Genomic DNA, 19,790 nt, shown 5'->3' with positions numbered 1-19,790 from the left:
AAAAGAGTCAGTTTTGCTTTTCTAGCTAATGGCAAATATAATGCTCTCTCTCAAAACAGCGGTGATATCAACCGGAATCATATCGTTAGCCGTTTTGTTTAAAGTTTCAGCTCCGTTCGTGACGGAGGTTGTAACGTCTGGTATTCCTTCAACTTACGGTTTAATACTTTCTTTTCTTCGGCCTCCGTACCTTTACCTTCTTATCAACTGCATCATCATCACCATCGTCGCTTCTTCCAAGCTCCAGAGGCGGAAACCCGAGTCTTCTCAACCCAATCCTTTACCGGATATAGTTTCTCCGGCGTTCAAGGTTTCGAGTGAAGTTTTTAGTAATGAGTTCAGTTATGGAAACGCTGCAGCAAGAATCTTGGTGGAGAAGGATTCGGAGGCGGCGGAGGAGAGTAAGCGAACGATTGAGGAGGAGCAGGTTAAGGTGGTGGCGGCGGAGGCAGCACCACTGAGGAGTGAGTCTATGGAGCTTGTGAGTTTGTTGGAGGGGGATCGGCTGAGAAGCCGCCGCTGGTGAAAAGATTCGGTCAGCGGAAAGCTGTGAAAGCGGCGCCGGAAGGTAAACCGCTCAAAATCTCTCAAACTTCTATAGCATGAGATTTCAAAATCAAACTATAAAGCACATACGTGAAAAGCCAAAATTATCAAGCAAAGTATAAATGCTTTTCCAAAAGCTTAATGCAATTTTTTTCAAAAAATAAGAAGTGCAAATTTTTTGTTACACTATTAATGTGTGAGGACAGAACAGTAAATTTGATGATCGTTCAAAATTTTTGCAGGTAAAGCTTTGAGAGTGTCAAAGCCAAAACGGCACGATACATTGGAGTCGACGTGGAAGACGATAACGGAGGGCCGTCCGATGCCATTAACACGTCACCTGAAGAAATTCGACACGTGGGAACGTGCTCAAAAGGACTTCAATACCCCTCCCCCTCCTCTCCCCAACGCCATGAAGAAATCCGATACCTTCAACGAACACACCAAGGAACCGCCACTGACTCGATCTTCTGTATCGGGAAAACTCAAGAGAGACCCCTCGCTGAGTCAAGACGAGTTGAACCGCCGAGTGGAAGCGTTCATTAAGAAGTTCAACGACGAAATGAGGTTGCAGAGGCAGGAGTCTCTTAATCAGTGTCAGGAAATGCTTAGCAGAGGGGCACAGTAGAGAATTCAGTACTCTCTCGAGGGTTAAAAAGTAAAATTACCTTTTTTCCAGTGAGGTATATAACTCCTGCTTTGTAAAAATATTTCCTCCTCCATTGGAATTCCTTGATTTTGTATAACGGCTAGAGCATGGCATATGCAGATATAGAATACACATGGATATCCATTTTGCATATTGAGTTAGCCAAAATTTATGAAAATTTAATATCTTAAACATGATTATAATATTTTAAAAATATATGAACACAATGCAAATATTTTTTATTGCACGTATGAACTTCATGCTGTAAAATTTGGTAATAGTTTTGTTTTGAACCGTCATCATTCGACCGGAGGACGACGATATCGCTACAATTTGCATGGAGCCGGCAGCATTCACTTCATTGCTGTTCGATAATGTCGTACAAAATTCTCTGGGAGGCAAAGACGGTAACAATCTGATCAAATCCAGCAAGGCTCAAGTTACAATCTTTAACAGATTAAACGACGATCGGAGAAGAAAAACGAACACCTGGCCTGAGTTTTTAAACGTTGCCGGACAGGAGAAGAAAAACGTACATCTGGCCCGAATTCTTAAAAGTTGCTGTACAGGATGCCGGAATTCCAGAACTGTCCTATGACACCGTGCCAGGAATCGTAAACTTGTCCTTTCACCTAATGTAAAATGAACACATGTACAACAACAAATGTAGCTATAAACATGCTAAATAAAAGACACAGAAAAAGACTCCATTAATAGAACAAAGATGGTAAATTAATCTCTGTAAACAAATTACCATATACGATACCAGACACTCAATTGCACAAGACATATAAGGAACTCGGTTATGTTCCCAGACAAAGGTCATTCATTTAACGCAGTGTGAAGTTTATTACTAAACATAGCTTACCGTGTTAATGGCAGAGTTGTGACATTTAAGTACAATAGTTGTTAAACTTGATGGCATTACTGATTGTAGATTAGAATGTCCGGCCACAACAATTGAAAGGGGGAAATTTCGTATTTAGATCATTCACAAGTAACATATCAGTTTGAACTTGCTTCAATGAAGGTTTCCTTCATCTAAAAGCATATAAGCTTTTTGTCTTCTTATTATTCATACCAATCGCTCGCATCCTCCGCAAATATGCGGCATGATGAAGTCGGCATTAATGTAAGTCTTAGCAAAAACTATTTGTTCAGAATTTTTTTAGCCTATTGACAACGTGCGCACTCTCTCTGCAGACATAGTTATTCAGACTCGGATCCTATAGGGAGAACAACATTTCATTTTACCAATAACGCCACTCAATGGGTTACTATACAACAACAATCCCCTGCATATTTGAAGGAAAGACGGTGTAGTATAAACTTCTCTTTGAAGGAAAGACGGTAACAAGCTGGAAATTCATTAAGGATCATCTTTAAAAGATTAGAATAAATAGTGAAAAAGAAATTATACATCTGACCTGAATTCCGAAATGTTCCCAGACAGGACGACAGAAATCTAGAACGGATCAAGCAAGGTAGCCAATGCATATTTACGTCGGTAGCTACTGAATCCCCCCTATGATACCAGAAGCTGAGCAAGATTAACATCAGTGCCACTAATCGTCAAGTTGTCGTTTCCCCTTTAAAACCATATTTTCAGCACTTATGCCTTATAACTCGAAAACACAATAAAAATAACTGATGGTATTACTGCAAACATTCCATGATCGTAAGAACTGTGGTAGGATACAAGATACCAGCCAGAAATAAGAAATTCATGTGGATGTATTCATATAAACTGCAGAATACAAGATACTGGCCGGAAATAAGAAATTCACGAGAATGTATTCATATAGACTGCAGAATACTATTTCTCTATCTCGGATTTAATAAACATGAAAAAGAAAATGTATATATAACAAAATAATTTCGGTTTTCAGGGAATAGATGGAATGCAGTGTGGGAAGGAATCATAGTTGAAATCTTACCAGACAACTGTCAATCAGTCGGAGAGCTCTACTTATTATGTCCAAGTGGAAACGTATCCAATTTTTGGCATGCCACCGATACTCTCTTTTTGTCCATATTAAGAAGTCAAAACATCTTTCATCTGTCCATGGATCCTTCTCTGACACCAATGTAACTGCCATATAAGAATCCACATTAAATCAACAAATGGCACAAAGGGAGAGTTCCTGGAAAAGCTATTTGTAACTTACACAAAATGTAAAAATTATTTTGATCTATATATGACTTCTTGGATTTTTCCTAGCTATAGAGTTCCAACCAAAGGCTTTTGAAACAGAAAACATGATCCTCAAACCCGATAAACATACAAAGTAATAAACATGCAGGCCCGATAAACAATCAATGGGTTTGATATTTAAGAACAGCTCTTCCCCCACAATTTTCCAGTAAAAGAATATCAAAGACTCCGTTCCTTTGTTCAGTTTGTGTTTTCTTTAGTTTTACATTAAGCTCATATGCTCAAATATTAAGAATTTACAAGATAGATTACGGTGAACACAAGAACAATTATATGAGTAGCTAGAAAACAAGGTAACTTAACCTCCTGCTGCTAAATAACAGATAAATAGAGAAAAAGACTCCATTAATAGAATAAAGACGGTAAATTTAATATCTGTTAACAAATTACCATATTTGATATTAGATATATAAATTGCATAGACTGAAGGAACACAGTTATGTTTTCAGACAAGGGTCATTCAATTAATGCAGTGTGAAATTTATTACTAAACTTAGCTAACTGAATTAACTGCAGAATAAATTCGAGTTGTGACATTTAAGTACTAATAATGGTTAAACTTGATGGAATTAGTAATTATAAATTAGAATCAAAAGTCGCCAACTCAACCACAGAATGTCCAACTACTAAGCTTCGAGGGAAATTTTTCTTATAAGCTCGTTTAATTACCAAAGTGACTGTTTTGAATGCCGATAATTAAGGTTTCCATTACCATACTGACAGAATATAAGCTTTTTGTCTTCTTACCATAACCATCACTTGCATATTAGTCCTAAAAATCTTAATTCACAATACTAGGTCGGCGATTCTTGTGGTCCTAACTAGTCTAAATCGATCCTCCTTTTGTTTCATTAACTGCTTACAGACTAAAAATAGTGAAAAGTTTTGAAATCTAAATGTTGTATTTCTACCATTTTTACCCGAACCCTTGATGATTCTAACACTTAAGATTTTAGATTTTATGCTAGACCAATATTAAACATCAGCTATCAATTCTTTTACCAACAGCAATCATCTCACTTCAAGAACATATTGTTTAAAAACATATACTGTAGGGTTGGGAGGTTTCAAGCTTGGCACTGATTTTCTTTTCTTTTTTTCCCTAAAAGTTTACAAGACTAAGAATTGAAGGATATACTCTGCTTTCCTCACAACAATTGCCTATGCTACTTTTATTCGGGTGCAAGTGTCGGGCACAGGTATGTGTCCGGCACAGGTATGATTAGAAATTTCTATGTTTTTCCATATATTTGGAGGATCTTTGGGGGTCATATCCCCATATCCAAGTGTCGGCCATGAGTGTCAGACACAAGTACTTAGTGAAAAATGAAGAGTCCAAGCAACATAGATTACGTCACAAAATAAGAAGAAATATTCTTCATAGTTTTATCAGTAATATTTATCAATGAATTGTTCCCATCTTTGATAATAACACCTAAGGTTTAAAAATTAAAATCGTCTTTCCCATATAAGAACAACAAAGCTCAAAAACTTTTGAAGAACCATTGCATAAATATAGTTTTTTTGGGCCAAATTGCATAAATAAAATTGAGAGCGTCCATCAGTGAACCTACTTATTAGTACTTATCAGGGTTGAGTCACATGCATTTCAAGTTCATGGAAGATTATTATGATTTCAGGACAAAGATTAACATAGGTACTATGGTTTGATTTTCCAACTTATACCCAAATTGTATGTAAACATTCCTAGGGTACTGCAAAGTAGCATAGCAAGTTTACCAGAACAGGCACTTTGAGAGTTTAACTGATAACAGAAAAACGATAATTAGAAGTTTTCCATCCAAAAAGGAACAGGCTTCTTTGGCTTATTAACATACTAGTTCGCCGACGGACAACAGCATGTATAAAAGGAACTTCCAACACCTTAGATGAAAAGCACAAGGTTCACAATGGCCTTTGAAAGCTAAAGTCAGTTTCAAGCATCAGTTGATCTCTGGAAAAGAAAGTGTGAAATCTTAGGATGATAAACAACAGTTTCTAGACCAAAGATAAAATCCACAAACACATCAGGAAACAAGATTATGTAATCTTTCATTATACCATCAACTGAGAAACCACTAATCCCCATGTCTGTTAGAAATCGTTCGTATAATGAGAGAATACAATCCATTCTACTGAGTTGAAAGATTAAGGTTTACCTTGACAACATTATATGCATCAAAATTATACTCAAAATACTAAATCTGCCAACACTAAGTAATGTTTTATACCATATCGTTACGGAAACAAGAATTATGATTATTATGATGTTACTATTATTACCATTGGTATCATTGGTATCATATGATAATCCTATATGCAGCCTTATCCTAGCATATGGCCGACCTTTACATGAAATGCATCAACCATTGGACCACAGACATATTACATAGATTTGAAGCAGATTTTTCATGAATCACTAAATTAAGGACTACAGACATCAGCAAATGTTATCTGACACGGACTCTCTAAATAGATAACTTTATCAGCACACATACCTTCAGAACAACATTTGGAGCCTGATACTTTTTGAATCCCATGAACAATTTTCCATCTTCTTCTCGTTTATAAAATGTAACTGAAAATTTCATCACTCGGTCACTAGCTATTAAAATCGTAAATCTTGGGTGAAAAAAAATAAATCTCGAAACTTCTGAAAATATTTCAGATAAATTAAATCACAACTGGATATATTATCTTCTAAGTGCATGAACTGTCATTACTAGATTTAAAACATATTTTTCAAATACTTCCAATGATATTGATGTATCCGAGATGTCAAGCACAGCTAAGCTCAAATTTGCTAAAGGATTGGGACAATATGGTAGGATAGAAAGGAGAAAAGTAAAATATATGATTCAATTGCCAGATCCACCGAAAAGGAAAACTCATCTTGTTAAAAAGGGAATAGAATCAATAGAAACTTATATCAATTACCTGTATCACCTACTTCCCATTTCATCAGGACCATGTAGTCTTTAAGCCCTTCCAAAAGATACATTTTTCCATTACTATTTGACCAGTAATGGAAGTAAAGTTCCCAGTCATTTCCTTTTGTGTCTTGCACCATGAGGAAGATTCCTTGTTGGCCCGAAATATTTGGGAAATACACCTGCGGTAGTCTCTTTCAATACAAGAAATATATACTGGAGCTCAAACATATATATGAAGAGCGGCTATGCAGCTTCTTTTTTTGATAAGAATAGGAGGCCTCGTTAAGACCCCCTTCTTAACTGTCCATTCCCCAAAAGGAAAACAAACAATCAGTGGAAGGAGGAAAAGAGTGACTCAAGTTTTATTATAATAAGGGTTTAAATACCCAACATTACAACCAGAAACATTGCTAACCCCGTTACAAAGATAAAACCCCTCTCTCAAGTATCCCTATCCTCAAACAGTTAAGCGTAAGTCGTGCAAAGAAAATATGTAAAATATTAATAGAATCTTAAATTAACATAAATGTAAATGATGCATTTAAAAAACTGTTAAACCACAACAGTAATCAAGAAACTTAATTTTCTTCCAGTTCGTACAAAATTAAGAAATTAATACATATGTATCTATATGCAAAAACTTACCTCCGCACACCTCTTTGGTAACACTAGACGCCCATTCCTCATGTCAGCATCACTAACAGTCAATTCTTTCGAAAACAAAGGAACAAGACTTGATTTTGACCTAAAAAATAGTTAAGGATTCAAAATTTCAAAGACATCAGGTTGAAAATGAACCAGGATAATGCATTTAAGCTATAGTAAGATAAAATGTCAAAATAACAACAATAATAGACGTTAGACTAAATCTAATATCATATGGTACGCAACCACATAATCCTTCAAAAAAAGGTAAACAGCACATTAGATATAAACTGAAGGTTAGTGGATACTCTCTGCATATTTCCCTTAGCTCCGCTGGAGTTGTCTTTGGCGCGTACCTATATTGTACTTGAGTCTGGTTATGGGTACGTTTACGACGCTTGCCACCATTCTTCCGACGAGACCTTTTGGTCTCAGCAGGTGAATTCACAGAGTCTTCTTCTTCAATTTCTTCTAGAGGAGATTGAGCTTGAGGTTCAAATCCAGGAGTAGTTGGAATGGATACCTCATTAGGTGAGACATTGCGTACAACACATCCAGGTGGTTTAATTGGATAGACCCCTAATTTAGTTCCAGCAACAATAGATCAAGAATTAGTTTTCCTTCCTAGTGGAAACCATATAAATTACAAGCTATTGCTATGAGTGCTGAAGAAGAGTAGTAAGATAAAATTATGCAACTTCTGCTTGCATTCCTTATCTGTTTATCGATGAAAAGAATAAAAAAATACTCTTTCTATCCAAAACACCTCCCACAATCACTTGGACATCAACTCTAAGACGGATTAAGCTCATCATTTTAGCCTATATTACATTTTTTTAACATGAACAATATTTCTTTTCTAATTTTAGGTAGGTCCAAAAGGTACATTATATTAAAACTTTTACCCGTTATCGTTTTCTCCGGGTCAGCAGATGGTACTTGAGGAGAGTCCGTTGCTTGCAGCATATGCTGAAGGGGCCCGATTTCTGGTGAGCATGCCTGAAATAGAAAATGTTCATTTAAACTTAGAAAAGTTTATATTTAGATCAAGAAGGAATAAGAAGAATTCAACAAAATATACTTTCATTTGAAGTTTGGAACACTTACTTCAGGATGATGGCATTATATATATATTATGAAATTCGGTATAAAATGTTAGCTACAGGTGAAAAGGGCATGAAAATATAAAAGATAGAATGGCCAGATAGTTGACTCCTACCCAAGCTTCATTTACGGCACAATTCAGACATTGCACACCTCCGAAGTCCAAAATTGTAAACGTTTGGGATGCCATAATACATCCACAATGAACTCGCTACAACAAATGGAAGAAAAATCAAGCATTAGAGAATAAATTTTGCAGTCTCGAAAATAATATTGGGGATAAATAACCTAATAGAAATGCTACACAATCACCTATATACCTGGAAAAAGAAAAAGCAAAATCGATAAGAATTTCATGTTACCTTCCTACAATAAGTACACTCTCTCCAACCAGTGGCGTCAGGGTGAAAAGTATGACAGAATCTTCCATCTCTATAAGTGGTTCTGAATTTGCAAAAAGCTGAGTCAGTTTCTTTATGACACCAAGGAGAAAAAGAAACACAAAGGATTCTAAAATAAGGATGCTATCATCAATTGAAACTTAGGATACAGAAATTTCTACGAACCACATCGGTGCATGCTCCAAAACTTGAACATTGAATTCATGATGTCAAAAGCAAAGTTTAAGAAAATGTTTTCATATTGTGAAAATACAAACAAACACAAGTAAATCAATACATGAAAAGAAACAAACTGTGCCAGCCAAAAATGAAAAGCAGCAATTAAGCGTTAGATGACTGCAACAGTCCAAGTAAACATTAACAATCAGTTCCAGGAAATAGACAATTCCATGCCATCATTAGTATGCAAATAATTCAGCCTGAGAAATTCGAGACAATATTAATATATTTGATACCTTCATAAATGATGCATTTTACTTTATTAAAGGCTAGTGCATGTGCGAACAACCAATTAATAAGTTTCTAAAGCGACAGTTGAATGCATTGTCACTAAAGTAGAACAAATACAACCCCGTTTAATCATCTGATGCCCGTATGACTACGCACTATAACTCTAACCGCAGTTGATTTTTTATAACAAACCAAGAGGCAGTTAGAGTAAGGGAGGAAGGGCAAGTAAGGAAAAACAACCAATTAATAAATAACTTCTAGAGTGACAAATGTATGCAATGTTACTAAAAGTAGAACAAATACGACGTCGTTTTATCATCTGATGCCCGCCTGACTACTCATTTTAGCTTTATCCACTAGTTTTTAACGACACACCAAAAGATTTCAAAAAGCATGCCGAAAAGGACTTTTTCTTGGTTTTTCTACTAGATAAAATTAAGCCAGCTATGATGTGCAACTCATCATTTTTTTCCGAAAATGCCATAGTTTTGGACCAACTTTGATAAAGGTTTTAGAACATCCATACTCAAGTGATACATAGATTTGAATACATCGAACACAAAAATAGAAAATATAGATCGCTCTTTCCTTCCTAAAACTTGTGAACATGTAATATTCATGTCTCCCAAAATTTTCTCTCTAATCCAAGGAAAAAGGAAATTGAACATCAAAGGCCCAATACCTTGGAATATGTTCTTCCTCTTCCATCAATGACAAGTCCAATTACTCCAACCAAACCAAGACTTTTGATTGCTTATGTTGAATGTGTAAATTAGTACAAAGAGGATAGAGGAAGAACAAAAGGCTATGACCCCCAAGTATGCTAATAAGCATTTGACTATCTTTAAATCAAATGCTAAATTGTACTCATAAAAAGCATGTCTCTCTTCAATATGATCTTGTTAGGCTATTTCTTTCGAAACGGGTCCGGCCATCAAACTTGTCAACAATGAAGCCAAAATAACAATTTCAAGTAGATATAACTTGATAAAGGAAAGAATATCTGCCCAACACCCAATTATGATTTGCTACAATGGTATATCAAGGTATGTACTCTCTCATGATGAGACTTATCTGTTAGGTCCCTTAGAGTATACTCAATACATGTGAAATGGTTATTGTTTCCTTGAAATCGTTTTTTAATGAACGCCAACACAACCCATAATTTGAAAAGCTATTTTAAGTTGTGTTGATACAAAAAAGATTGGATGGCAGTGATAGGCGGTTCACCTAGTTTAGTACAAAGTGGAGATCTATTGGGAAAGGTGGCGGGAGTAGAGGGAAGAGAGAGAGAGAAGGTGTGGATTGATAAGCTGCGAAGAAGATGGTCACTTGGACCCTCTCTCTCCAATTCTCGAGTCTTATATAGTTGGGGGCCTCTACCTCGAGGTGTCAAGTGGAGAAAAATCATTGGGATTGGAGGCACGTGGGATGATGTGATTGGCCTAGGTAGCTTGGCACCATGATGCAGTTTTGGTCCATTGGTTCTTATTGGAATTGATGCAGAAGTCGATGTGTAGCACCTGCATGGCAAAGCAAGTTGTAGCGGAGCCGGAGGTGCCTCTCTGGTGGAGTGTCTCCAGAGGGTTCTTCATTGTGCCTTCCGAGGGGGTATTTAATGTAGCTTTATGGCGGAGTCTAAACTAAATTCTACATTTTTAACGCCATAAAAGATACATTTCTATTATGAAATGTATTATTACAAGAAATAAACTTTCCTAGATAATCATATGGTTAGTAGCTACCTATTACTCATAAAGGAAAGAGCTCGATAAAGAACATTCTTTTAAAATCTTGATACAGAATTACCAAAGATGTCTGGTGCCTCTTAGCAATTCAACTTACAAAATCAAGTTTTAACTGACGACACCTAAAGAAATTCCTAATCCAAACAGCCCTAGAATCAGAATTGCAATTCATAGTCAGACTAGCCATTTCTATTAAACCTTTTAACAGGTTTAAAAAAAGCCTCCATATAAAATGATCTCTTTCACAATATGATTAAGTTTTAACATACATATATAAACTATATGAAAGAAGCTTCTCAGGATATGAAAGATAGTCTTATTTATCCAATTAGTTGGTGAAATAAGGTAGATTATCATGAATAAAGTGAATTATCATCATGATTTTGTGCTTGATGTCCCATATTTTATGAAAAAGGCCTCAATGTATATTCAAATTTATGAAGAAATAATTTAAAATAACAGAAATTATAGTAAGATCTTTTATTGTTTCCAGAAATGCTTGTTGCAAACCTTCTGTTAACAAATTTCTCAAACAAATAAACAAGCATGTAAATGAAATAAGAGTGGTTCACTCCACCGGAAGGGAATAGAAGCGATGGAAGTTGTCAACGAGAATAGCGTATCATATAATTGGATGAATGGGGTGCCTAGGACAAACATAAAAGCAACAATGGCAATAGAAACAGAGCTTACTCCATCAGTTTGCCACGTGATATCCTATTTACAACTAAATCTAGAATCTCTAGTTACGTTCATTGGTAACTGTATCACCAACTCATCTTGATCACCAACAGTTTGTGTGTGAAGACTGAGAATAGCAGCAAACACCAGGATTTCTTGGCCATTTTTCTTCATCTTGATCTCCGAACATACTCCGTAGAAGGAAAAAAGAAAAGGCAGAATAGAAAAAATGGAGAGTAAAACCCTCCATAAAACAATACATTGACTCGAGATAAGTACTAAAATATGGCAAGTACTTGCTCTTGTCATAGAATTTAGATTAACAAAAAGAACAGAAGAAAAAACACTAACAGAATCCATGTCAAAAGAAAGGATAGCATATTAGCATGTATAACAAATATGCCTAAACAGCCTAAAACAAAAAAGATATCAGTGAAGAAATTGCTCAATCCAAGTGGGATACACTTTACAAGCAGGTGAAGAAATAACCTTCCTGTGTGTGTGTAGAGTTCTTAAAAAACAAAACTATACTTAAACTCAAAGCAATCCATATCAGAAAGCAGTTTGTCTTACTACTACTCTTCTGATAAACCAAAGTTTAAGTGGCCAACCATTATCAAACCACAAATCAACATGAAAATTAGCAAACAACAAACTTATTTCATCCCAAAATTAACATTAAGCTTCATTACTTCCGGTGGCGGATCCATAAATTTAAGAATGGGGTCCAAAATTTTAATATTCTTTTCTTAAAAATAACGGGTAAGCAAAATTTTTTATTTTTTCTATTTTCCCTTAACATATTAAACTAAATTTCACCTTTTGTTCCTAAATAATGGGATGCACTTGGCCCCTAGGGGGCTTAATGTATCCGCCACTGATTACTTCGAATTGAGTCAAAACACAACAATTCCAGCTCTTTTTTCCTCATTTTACCCTCTCACTAACACAACAGCATTTTATTCTTGGGGACAAACATGGAAAAAGAAAACTAATTATCCCACTTTTCCTAATATGTGTTTGAGGTCTCAAACTTCTTAAATGAATTCAAACTAATTATCATTGTCTTTAACTTCACTACAGACATTTCCATTGGAATTTCCAATCAAACAAAACAGAAATTGAGACGAACCCAATTTTGATTCAACAGGTTTGATTGGGAATCTGTATAAACTGGTTTATTGAAGCTAAAGACAACGGTTAAATAAAAAACCCAACTTTATCATATCTAAATACAAAATATAAAAACCCAACACAAAACAAAGAAAAACAACATGCATTGGAAGAGAAGTGAGATTTGCAGTGAAAGAGAGCGTAAAAAGAAAAGCTTACCCACAGATACGACAGAGCATAGCGTAACCGCCTTTACGAAGTTTCCAACCGGAGATGAGCCTGTCACTGTCAGTCAGAGCATTGCAGTAAAAGCATCGGTGGCTCATTGAAGAAGGAGAAGCCATTTTCCTCGATAAACAGTGAAGGAGAAAACAGAGGGGGAGCTTTGAGTTGCTGTTTTGCTTCTCTTTGAAAATGATAGTGACAGTGAAAAGAGTGAAGAGCAAAGCAAAGGGGTATCTGAGAAAATGACGGTTTTTTAAGATTTTGGAAATATTTGTCAGAATTCTAGTCGTGCTGACATCGACATAGCCCTGCCCCAGCTAAGCTATACTAGTGTGCTGTTCTTCGTAGCCTTATTCAGAGACTCTTCATTGTTTCTAGACCGTTGGCTTTGATCTAACGGTTGAGAAGTAGTTATGATTTTGGCTTTTCTTTAATAATAATTATTAGTAATATTATTTTTTTATTAATTTGGGATAAATACAATACAATATATATTAAAAGATAAACTCCCAACCTTTTGATATTAAAGTCTCACGCCCCTAACATATATGGTGCTCGAACCCGGATCCTTCAAAAATAACAACAATTTATTTACTACGAAAGTCACTTGGTTCGTGCTAGTAGTATTAGTTTTATTAACTTGAGTAATTTTAGTATGTAATTAAATAATTGTTGTCTCACTTATTTAAACTTAGTATAGAATTAAAAGATCTAACAACTTTTCAAATTTGATTTTTAAATTATTTTTTAATTGAATTAGTTTACCCTATTTTCGGAAAAACCCAAGTTGTGTAGTAATTAATAAAAACTAGGGTAAACTACTTATTTAGTTACTTGTCTTTAACTGTGTTTCTATTTTCGTCATTCGATTAATTTCCCCTTCAAAATCATACCTAATATTACGTTTCATTTCTATTTTGGTCACCTTTTCGTTATGGATAGTCACGGGTCGGGTTTCAACCCACCTGAACCCGACCCGAATAATAAACCACTCAACCAATGCTACTTCACCAATTTCATTAAGTCTATGATCAAACCTAACGACACGTGATCGAAACAGAAGCATTATGTATAATCTTAAAAAAAATGTAGTTAGATGACCAAAACAGAAGCACAACAATACTTATGTGACTAGATGGGCAATTTACGTTAAGATTTATTATTTTATAAAATAGTATAGAAATTTAAAAGTACATAGATATAGAAACAGATGCATGTCATGTAAATTTAAAAGGTGTAGACAGGCAAGTTTGTAGAGGATTGCAACTTATGGTGATATCGAAGCTGTTCGAGAGATTAAATGAGACAGATTCCTTTCCCTCCTTACAACAGGTGTGGCTGTGTTCCCTCACCGGTTACATGCAAAAGATGCTTCTCACGTTTCAGCTTCATCAAGCTCTGCATATGGAAACTTTCATTATAACTAAAAAAATGTCTTCGTAAAGGATTAAGGCACCCTTTGGATCTAACTGATCTCACGGCCCAGTGCGTTTGATGCATTTTGTTACATGAACTCGACCAAACTCGAATCAACTCGAACGAACGAGTATGACGGAAACTCTATTTCAGAACATTCTTCTATTGCAATGGAATACCCTCAATCTTCAAAAATAATTTCAGCACATCCCGATTGTAACTGCAAAATTTGTAACTGTTGTACAAGAACCTAATCTTAGCTAAATTTATAAAAGTTCAACAGGATCGGATTAGAAAAGACGGCAAACCAAGATCATTTGGCAGTAAAACTCTTAAAAATACTTAACAGTAGTTTAGCTGATTGAACTCTTGATTTCTTGTTCTCGACCTTGGAGTTTTTCTCGGCATACTTCTCGTTCTTAGCAATAGCCTTTTCCACAGACTTCGCCTTACGAACATTTTTCGATCTCTTCATGTGTCTTCCCTTTTTTGTCTTTCTGTTTTGAGATAGGTATATTTACCCGTAAATCACACTATCCCCAAGAATGCAATCAGATCAAACTGATAGAACATTAACAATAATGAGCTTTCCAAATGCTATTATATCCCCAGAACTTCAAGCTAAATACAACTAAAAGACTCCACCTAGAATGCCAACCTAACATATACACAAACATGTATCTACTATCTATATGCGTCTGCCAAACAAAAGATTTTAACCATTGATTGATTAATTCCTTCTTAAGTTCTTTAGTTTTTTGTCAAAACTAACAGAAAATGGAGTAGACAAAGTAACACCTACAGTTTTGGAGTTGCAGAACCAGGCTTTTGAACTCCAGTCTCTGAAGTGTCCATTGCTGTAAATAAGCCAAAAATTGCATTAAAATGTGGAGTTTTTCCATGAGGCCAGTGGCGGATGCATTCATGCCCGGGAATTCGGATTTTCATCGATTAGTTATCTGTTTTATTGATGGTGTCTACTATGAAATTTTATTGTGTCCACCCTGAAATCTAAATTTTCTTCGATTAGTGACTCATTTTATTGATAGTTTTTATCCTAAAATTTTATTTATGTTTACCTCATTCAAAAAATTTATACCGTTAACATATATGTGCCCATACTCAAAAATATTTTTAAATCTACAAGTTGCAATAAGAAGAAATGTTAAATTATGAATTGAAGTTATTTTTGTTTCTTTATTATCCTTTAAAGATTGGATTTTAACATGAAAAAATAAAAGATGAAAGCTGCCTTGAGGAAGCTCAAGAACAGTTCCTTCGTTGACGTCCATTGAAGCGACACCGTTTCTCTTCTTCTTGTTCCTGTTTTTCGCCATGTCTATGCGATTTCATAGATCACTGATCAGACAACTGAAAAAAAAGTTTAATATTAAAATAAATTATTTTTTAATATATATATATATATATATATTTGTGTTGATTCATATCGAATCAGACATAAATGTATCTCAAAATTTGAGTTAAAATTTAAATCAGGTCAGGTCGACTAAAAATCTGACCTAATTCAACTTGTTACTATTCGTAGGCCCAGTAGTCACTAAGAAATGGTTGTTAAAGCAAAAACATCTATCAACTAGTTGTTAATTTATCCGAATGAGATGCTAGACTTATTAAATAATGTTTGAAATTTGAATATTGGTGCTAGAAATAGAATAAATTGAATCGGAAAAATTATTTCGTAATAAATTTCATATTATACTTAAATTGAATTAATCGAACGGTAGTAAGGATGTGAAATTAGGTAATTGTTCAGGTTTCAATCGGATCCTGTCAAGTTAGGTCAAATCGGATACAGGTTGTGTCAGTCAATTTAATGGTTCGACTCGGATCAAGTCGAGTCCATGTCATTTTCAGGTTGATTTGAAATCAGATTCAGTTCGATTTTGGGTCGGGTTAATTTCGGTTCGGATCGATGTTAATTTAGGTCAAAACGGTTCAGGTCCAATCAGTTAAATATCGAGTTAATTCAAGTTTGGATGGACTTTATGTCATATCTCGTTCAGATCGGGAAACATCGTTGAAAGACAAAAATTAAGTTGGGTCTTACCGGGTACGAATTAACTTCGAGACGGGTCATTTTTGGGTTAATTATTTTTTCGCCTTTCATGAACGTCAAGTTGTAATTTGTAATCGTATATGATTTGGAGTAAATTACAAAAAAGTTATGCATCAATTTTGATAAAAAATCATTTTAAGGACTACATTGAACAAACGTGAAATTACAAGCTGAAATTTCAATAATTTAAACAACATACATAGATGATGGATCAAATCGAAATAATTATAAAATGTGAAGTTGAAATTCATATAAAATGGACTAAATTATGTCACATTCATAGACAAAAATGGATTAAATTACATCTATTTAAAAAAGTTGGTTAACAAAAATTTATAGGGTTAGGAGGTTAATATATAATATATAGAGTTTGAAATGAAGTTTACTATGTGATTTATAGAGTTTTAAGTAAATTACGAAAATATAAATAAGTATGGGTCAATTTCATATGCAAATGTAATTTTAAGGACTAAATCGAACAAATATGAAATTACAAATTAAAATTTAAATAAATTAAACTACACGCAAGGATTAAATCGAAATAATTTTAAAATATAAAGCTAAAATTAATATAAAATGAACTGAATTGCTTTCATTTTAAAAGTTGGGAACAAAAGTTTATAAGGTTTTGAATATTATAATATAATTTTAAAGACTAAATTGAACAAATATGAAATTACAAACTATAATTTAAATAAATTAATCAACATGCAAATATATATATATATACACTTATGCATATATAAGTGCATATACACTACATATCATTCATCAGTGGCAGAGTTATATGCTCTTTAGGGCGAGTACTAAAATTTAAAATTAGTTTATTAAGTATTTAATTTTTATATATGTGCTCACCCTAAAATTAATTTGTGTCTACTCTAAATTTTTTTTGCCCATTTTAAATTTATTTATACTCAAAAGATAACTAAAAAGCTTATTATAAATATTATTTTTGTTTGGGTTTAAAAATCCATTCATCAAGCCCGAATAAAATAAAACAAAATATATATTTAGTTAAAACTCAAATCCAATATGCAACCTAAATTTAATATACAATCAAAATCCAATATCCTCAATCCCAATAGCAACGGGTTAACCAACCCCTCCAAATTCAAATTGCATCCAATACCAAAAAACGACAATATCATTACATTTTCTCAGATTTCAGCATGATTGATCTAGAAAAACTCCAATACTATAATAAGTGTAATACTCATAACCCGTATACATCTCGAAATATGAGTCAAAGATGTCACATCAACTTGACAGATATTCACTTAGCATAAATGCTTAAAATTTTGTTTCGTTTTTAAAAACATTCCTATTCCAACTTTAAAATTATTTTCTTAATCACATAAAATCATAAATTAATATTTAGACATTCAAAACAAACTTATTTTCGGGCAACGATTAGACAATTTAGTGATGTTTCGCAAACTAGTTAAAATTACCTAACTTCTACTAAATTTTCAAACCACTTAAAAACACAATATATTTATATATTCATAAATACTGATAAAACTAAACTGGCCACAATAAAATAGTCCTATTTAACTATTATAGACCATTTAGAAACAAATTCGATAATTAGACCTGTTGACATAATTATACATGCCACTAAAAGCCAAAAGTAACATCATATATATCTTATTGATACTGATAATAAGTATGACTTCCAAAAAGATGCTCAGAAGGCTCCTCACTTCTTGTCCTTATTTATATCAGAACCTACGCATGAAAATTATCACGTGCTAAATATAACTTAGTGATGCAGTAATAAGCTAAGGTGAGATAGAACATGAAAATATCATAAATATAAACAAAATAATTTAAATAAAACATTAAAAAAATTGCAAACCGACTTATTCAATTCGATTTCTTCATCGTAACCTGAAATTCATCTGAATTCATGATTTCATAAAAATCATAATAAATAATATCAGTTAAAATAATCATATTATACTTTATGTTTGTCGGGATTCATTGAAGCTCAAATTAATCAACCGAATAATTTGCCAAGAGGGTGTGAATTGTTTTTTTTTAGTTTAGGGAGTAATGAGTATAAAGATGAAACAATTAGCACAAGAATTTATAATGGTTCGACTTCTCAACCAAGTCTACATCCACTACCTAAGCTCCTCACTTAAGATTTTCTAACAAATTCACTAATTTGTTCTTTCTTTTTCCAGGATAAAGAGATAACATTTACAACTCCCTAGCTTTTCAAAGGCTAAGCTAGAACCAAACCCCTTTTTCAAAAGGTTAAAAGAATTAAATAAGAAAACCTCTCAAAGGTAGGGTGTTTACAAGAATTAAGTTCACAAGAAAACAATTAAAAGATTTGCAATGATCTCAAAACACTAATATTTACAAGAAAAAGGAAAAAATAAGAATGAAAAGCTATTCTCTTGTGTTTGATTGCTTGGATAGGTGTTGTAACCTTCTTCAAGTGTCCTCAACTTGTTTTTATATGTTATAATGAGTTTGTGGTCGTTACTAGCCGTTGGGGATTATTTTTCTGCAAAATAAAACTGCCCAAAACATGGAGTATCGATACTCCTTTAATGAGTGTCGGTACTACCTTTTAATATTTAAATAAACTAGTCGTTGAAGATCATTGGGCTTGACCAGTATCGATACTATGCTTCATGGTATCGATACCACTGTGTAAAGTAGTATCAGTACCCCTTGAGTATCAGTACCTAATTTGCATTATGGAATTTGAGCAATTTGAAAAACAATTGGTAGTATCGATACTAACTAGAGAGTATCGATACTTCTCTTACCTTTGGTATCGGTACCACATAAACAATATCGATATTGCTCATGTAGTATCGATACTGTAAGAACAGTATCGATACTAAGTACCCAGAAAAACAGTTTTGAGCTCATATTTTAGTTTAATGGACTTTGAATTATTTTTGTAAACTTTGAACAAATTCAATCCAGTCCAAAAACATTTTGCCTTAATTTGTTATATCAAAATATTATAAAACATGTTTCAACACTGTTAACTTGATGTAATTCATAACTTCCATACTCATTTTCATAGCCCAATGTATATTTATGAGAAAACAAGGTACATGAGTAGAAGATAAGGTGCGCACTAGGCACATCACTGTGCCAATCATAGCGTATCATAAGATACACTTCAAGTGCAAATCATATCATGTGGACTCATGGTGAAAATACATAATATACAAGAATGTACCATAACTTGAATTTACTCAACTTAATGACATGTCAAATGTACCTATAACTCTCAATGCAATATACAATGTGCTTTTAAACATAATATATTTACACTTATTAATTAATCAGCGTCTAAAAATCATAAACACTTAAAAATTCGTCATCATAAAAATTGTACTTGGGCAGTTCATACACTAAATCGTTTATAAAACTAGATGAAAATTGTAACAACCCAATTATCGGGTCAGTGAAAAAATGTAAGAACTTCTAAACTCAATGGTTGAATTAGAATAATTTGATAATTCAATGATTTATGGTGGAATTTTCTATTGATGGAAAATTGTTATATTAGAGAGGGCAAAATGGTCTTTACATAGTAAGGGATAAGTATC

At 33.8% G+C, this 19,790-nt stretch overlaps 3 protein-coding genes across 11 annotated transcripts; 1 reads left to right on the top strand and 2 right to left on the bottom strand.

Annotated features, from left to right (window-relative positions):
- The first annotated feature begins 28 nt into the window (after window positions 1–28).
- LOC120147753 lies at window positions 29–1,346 on the top strand. The gene is made up of 3 exons (XM_039161065.1): window positions 29–401; window positions 470–568; window positions 789–1,346. Exons 1-3 carry the CDS (start codon window positions 29–31, stop codon window positions 1,172–1,174), a joined length of 858 nt encoding a protein of 285 aa, XP_039016996.1. The 3' UTR covers window positions 1,175–1,346.
- A 398-nt stretch (window positions 1,347–1,744) lies between these two features.
- LOC120148111 (B3 domain-containing protein Os07g0563300-like) lies at window positions 1,745–7,979 on the bottom strand. 8 transcript variants are annotated; one of them, XR_005518348.1, is made up of 9 exons: window positions 7,894–7,979; window positions 7,297–7,567; window positions 6,989–7,088; window positions 6,348–6,522; window positions 5,909–5,988; window positions 5,249–5,364; window positions 3,263–3,287; window positions 3,133–3,229; window positions 1,745–2,720 (listed from the first exon to the last, which is right to left on the bottom strand). XR_005518348.1 is itself a non-coding variant. In XM_039161302.1 (8 exons), exons 1-7 carry the CDS (start codon window positions 7,952–7,954, stop codon window positions 3,168–3,170), a joined length of 774 nt encoding a protein of 257 aa, XP_039017233.1. In that variant the 5' UTR covers window positions 7,955–7,979; the 3' UTR covers window positions 1,745–2,735; window positions 3,133–3,167. The 8 variants fall into 8 exon arrangements, 4 of the variants coding, with proteins under 4 accessions (XP_039017233.1, XP_039017238.1, XP_039017245.1 ...); XR_005518347.1 differs by having other exon boundaries at window positions 1,745–2,735; window positions 5,295–5,364; XR_005518345.1 differs by lacking the exon at window positions 5,249–5,364 and having other exon boundaries at window positions 1,745–2,553; window positions 2,623–2,735.
- Window positions 7,980–14,413: 6,434 nt separating this feature from the next.
- Window positions 14,414–15,522, bottom strand: LOC120148027. Of its 2 annotated transcripts, none has more exons than XM_039161233.1 (3): window positions 15,379–15,522; window positions 14,929–15,001; window positions 14,414–14,623 (listed from the first exon to the last, which is right to left on the bottom strand). In XM_039161233.1, exons 1-3 carry the CDS (start codon window positions 15,461–15,463, stop codon window positions 14,440–14,442), a joined length of 342 nt encoding a protein of 113 aa, XP_039017164.1. In that variant the 5' UTR covers window positions 15,464–15,522; the 3' UTR covers window positions 14,414–14,439. The 2 variants fall into 2 exon arrangements, with proteins under 2 accessions (XP_039017164.1, XP_039017169.1); XM_039161238.1 differs by having other exon boundaries at window positions 14,929–14,983.
- Window positions 15,523–19,790: the final 4,268 nt, after the last annotated feature.

Source organism: Hibiscus syriacus, unplaced genomic scaffold, assembly GCF_006381635.1.
Source record: "Hibiscus syriacus cultivar Baekdansim isolate YM2019G1 unplaced genomic scaffold, ASM638163v2 tig00002655_pilon, whole genome shotgun sequence".
Lineage (NCBI taxonomy): Eukaryota > Viridiplantae > Streptophyta > Magnoliopsida > Malvales > Malvaceae > Hibiscus > Hibiscus syriacus.
This window is presented reverse-complemented; position numbering and strand designations above follow the sequence as displayed.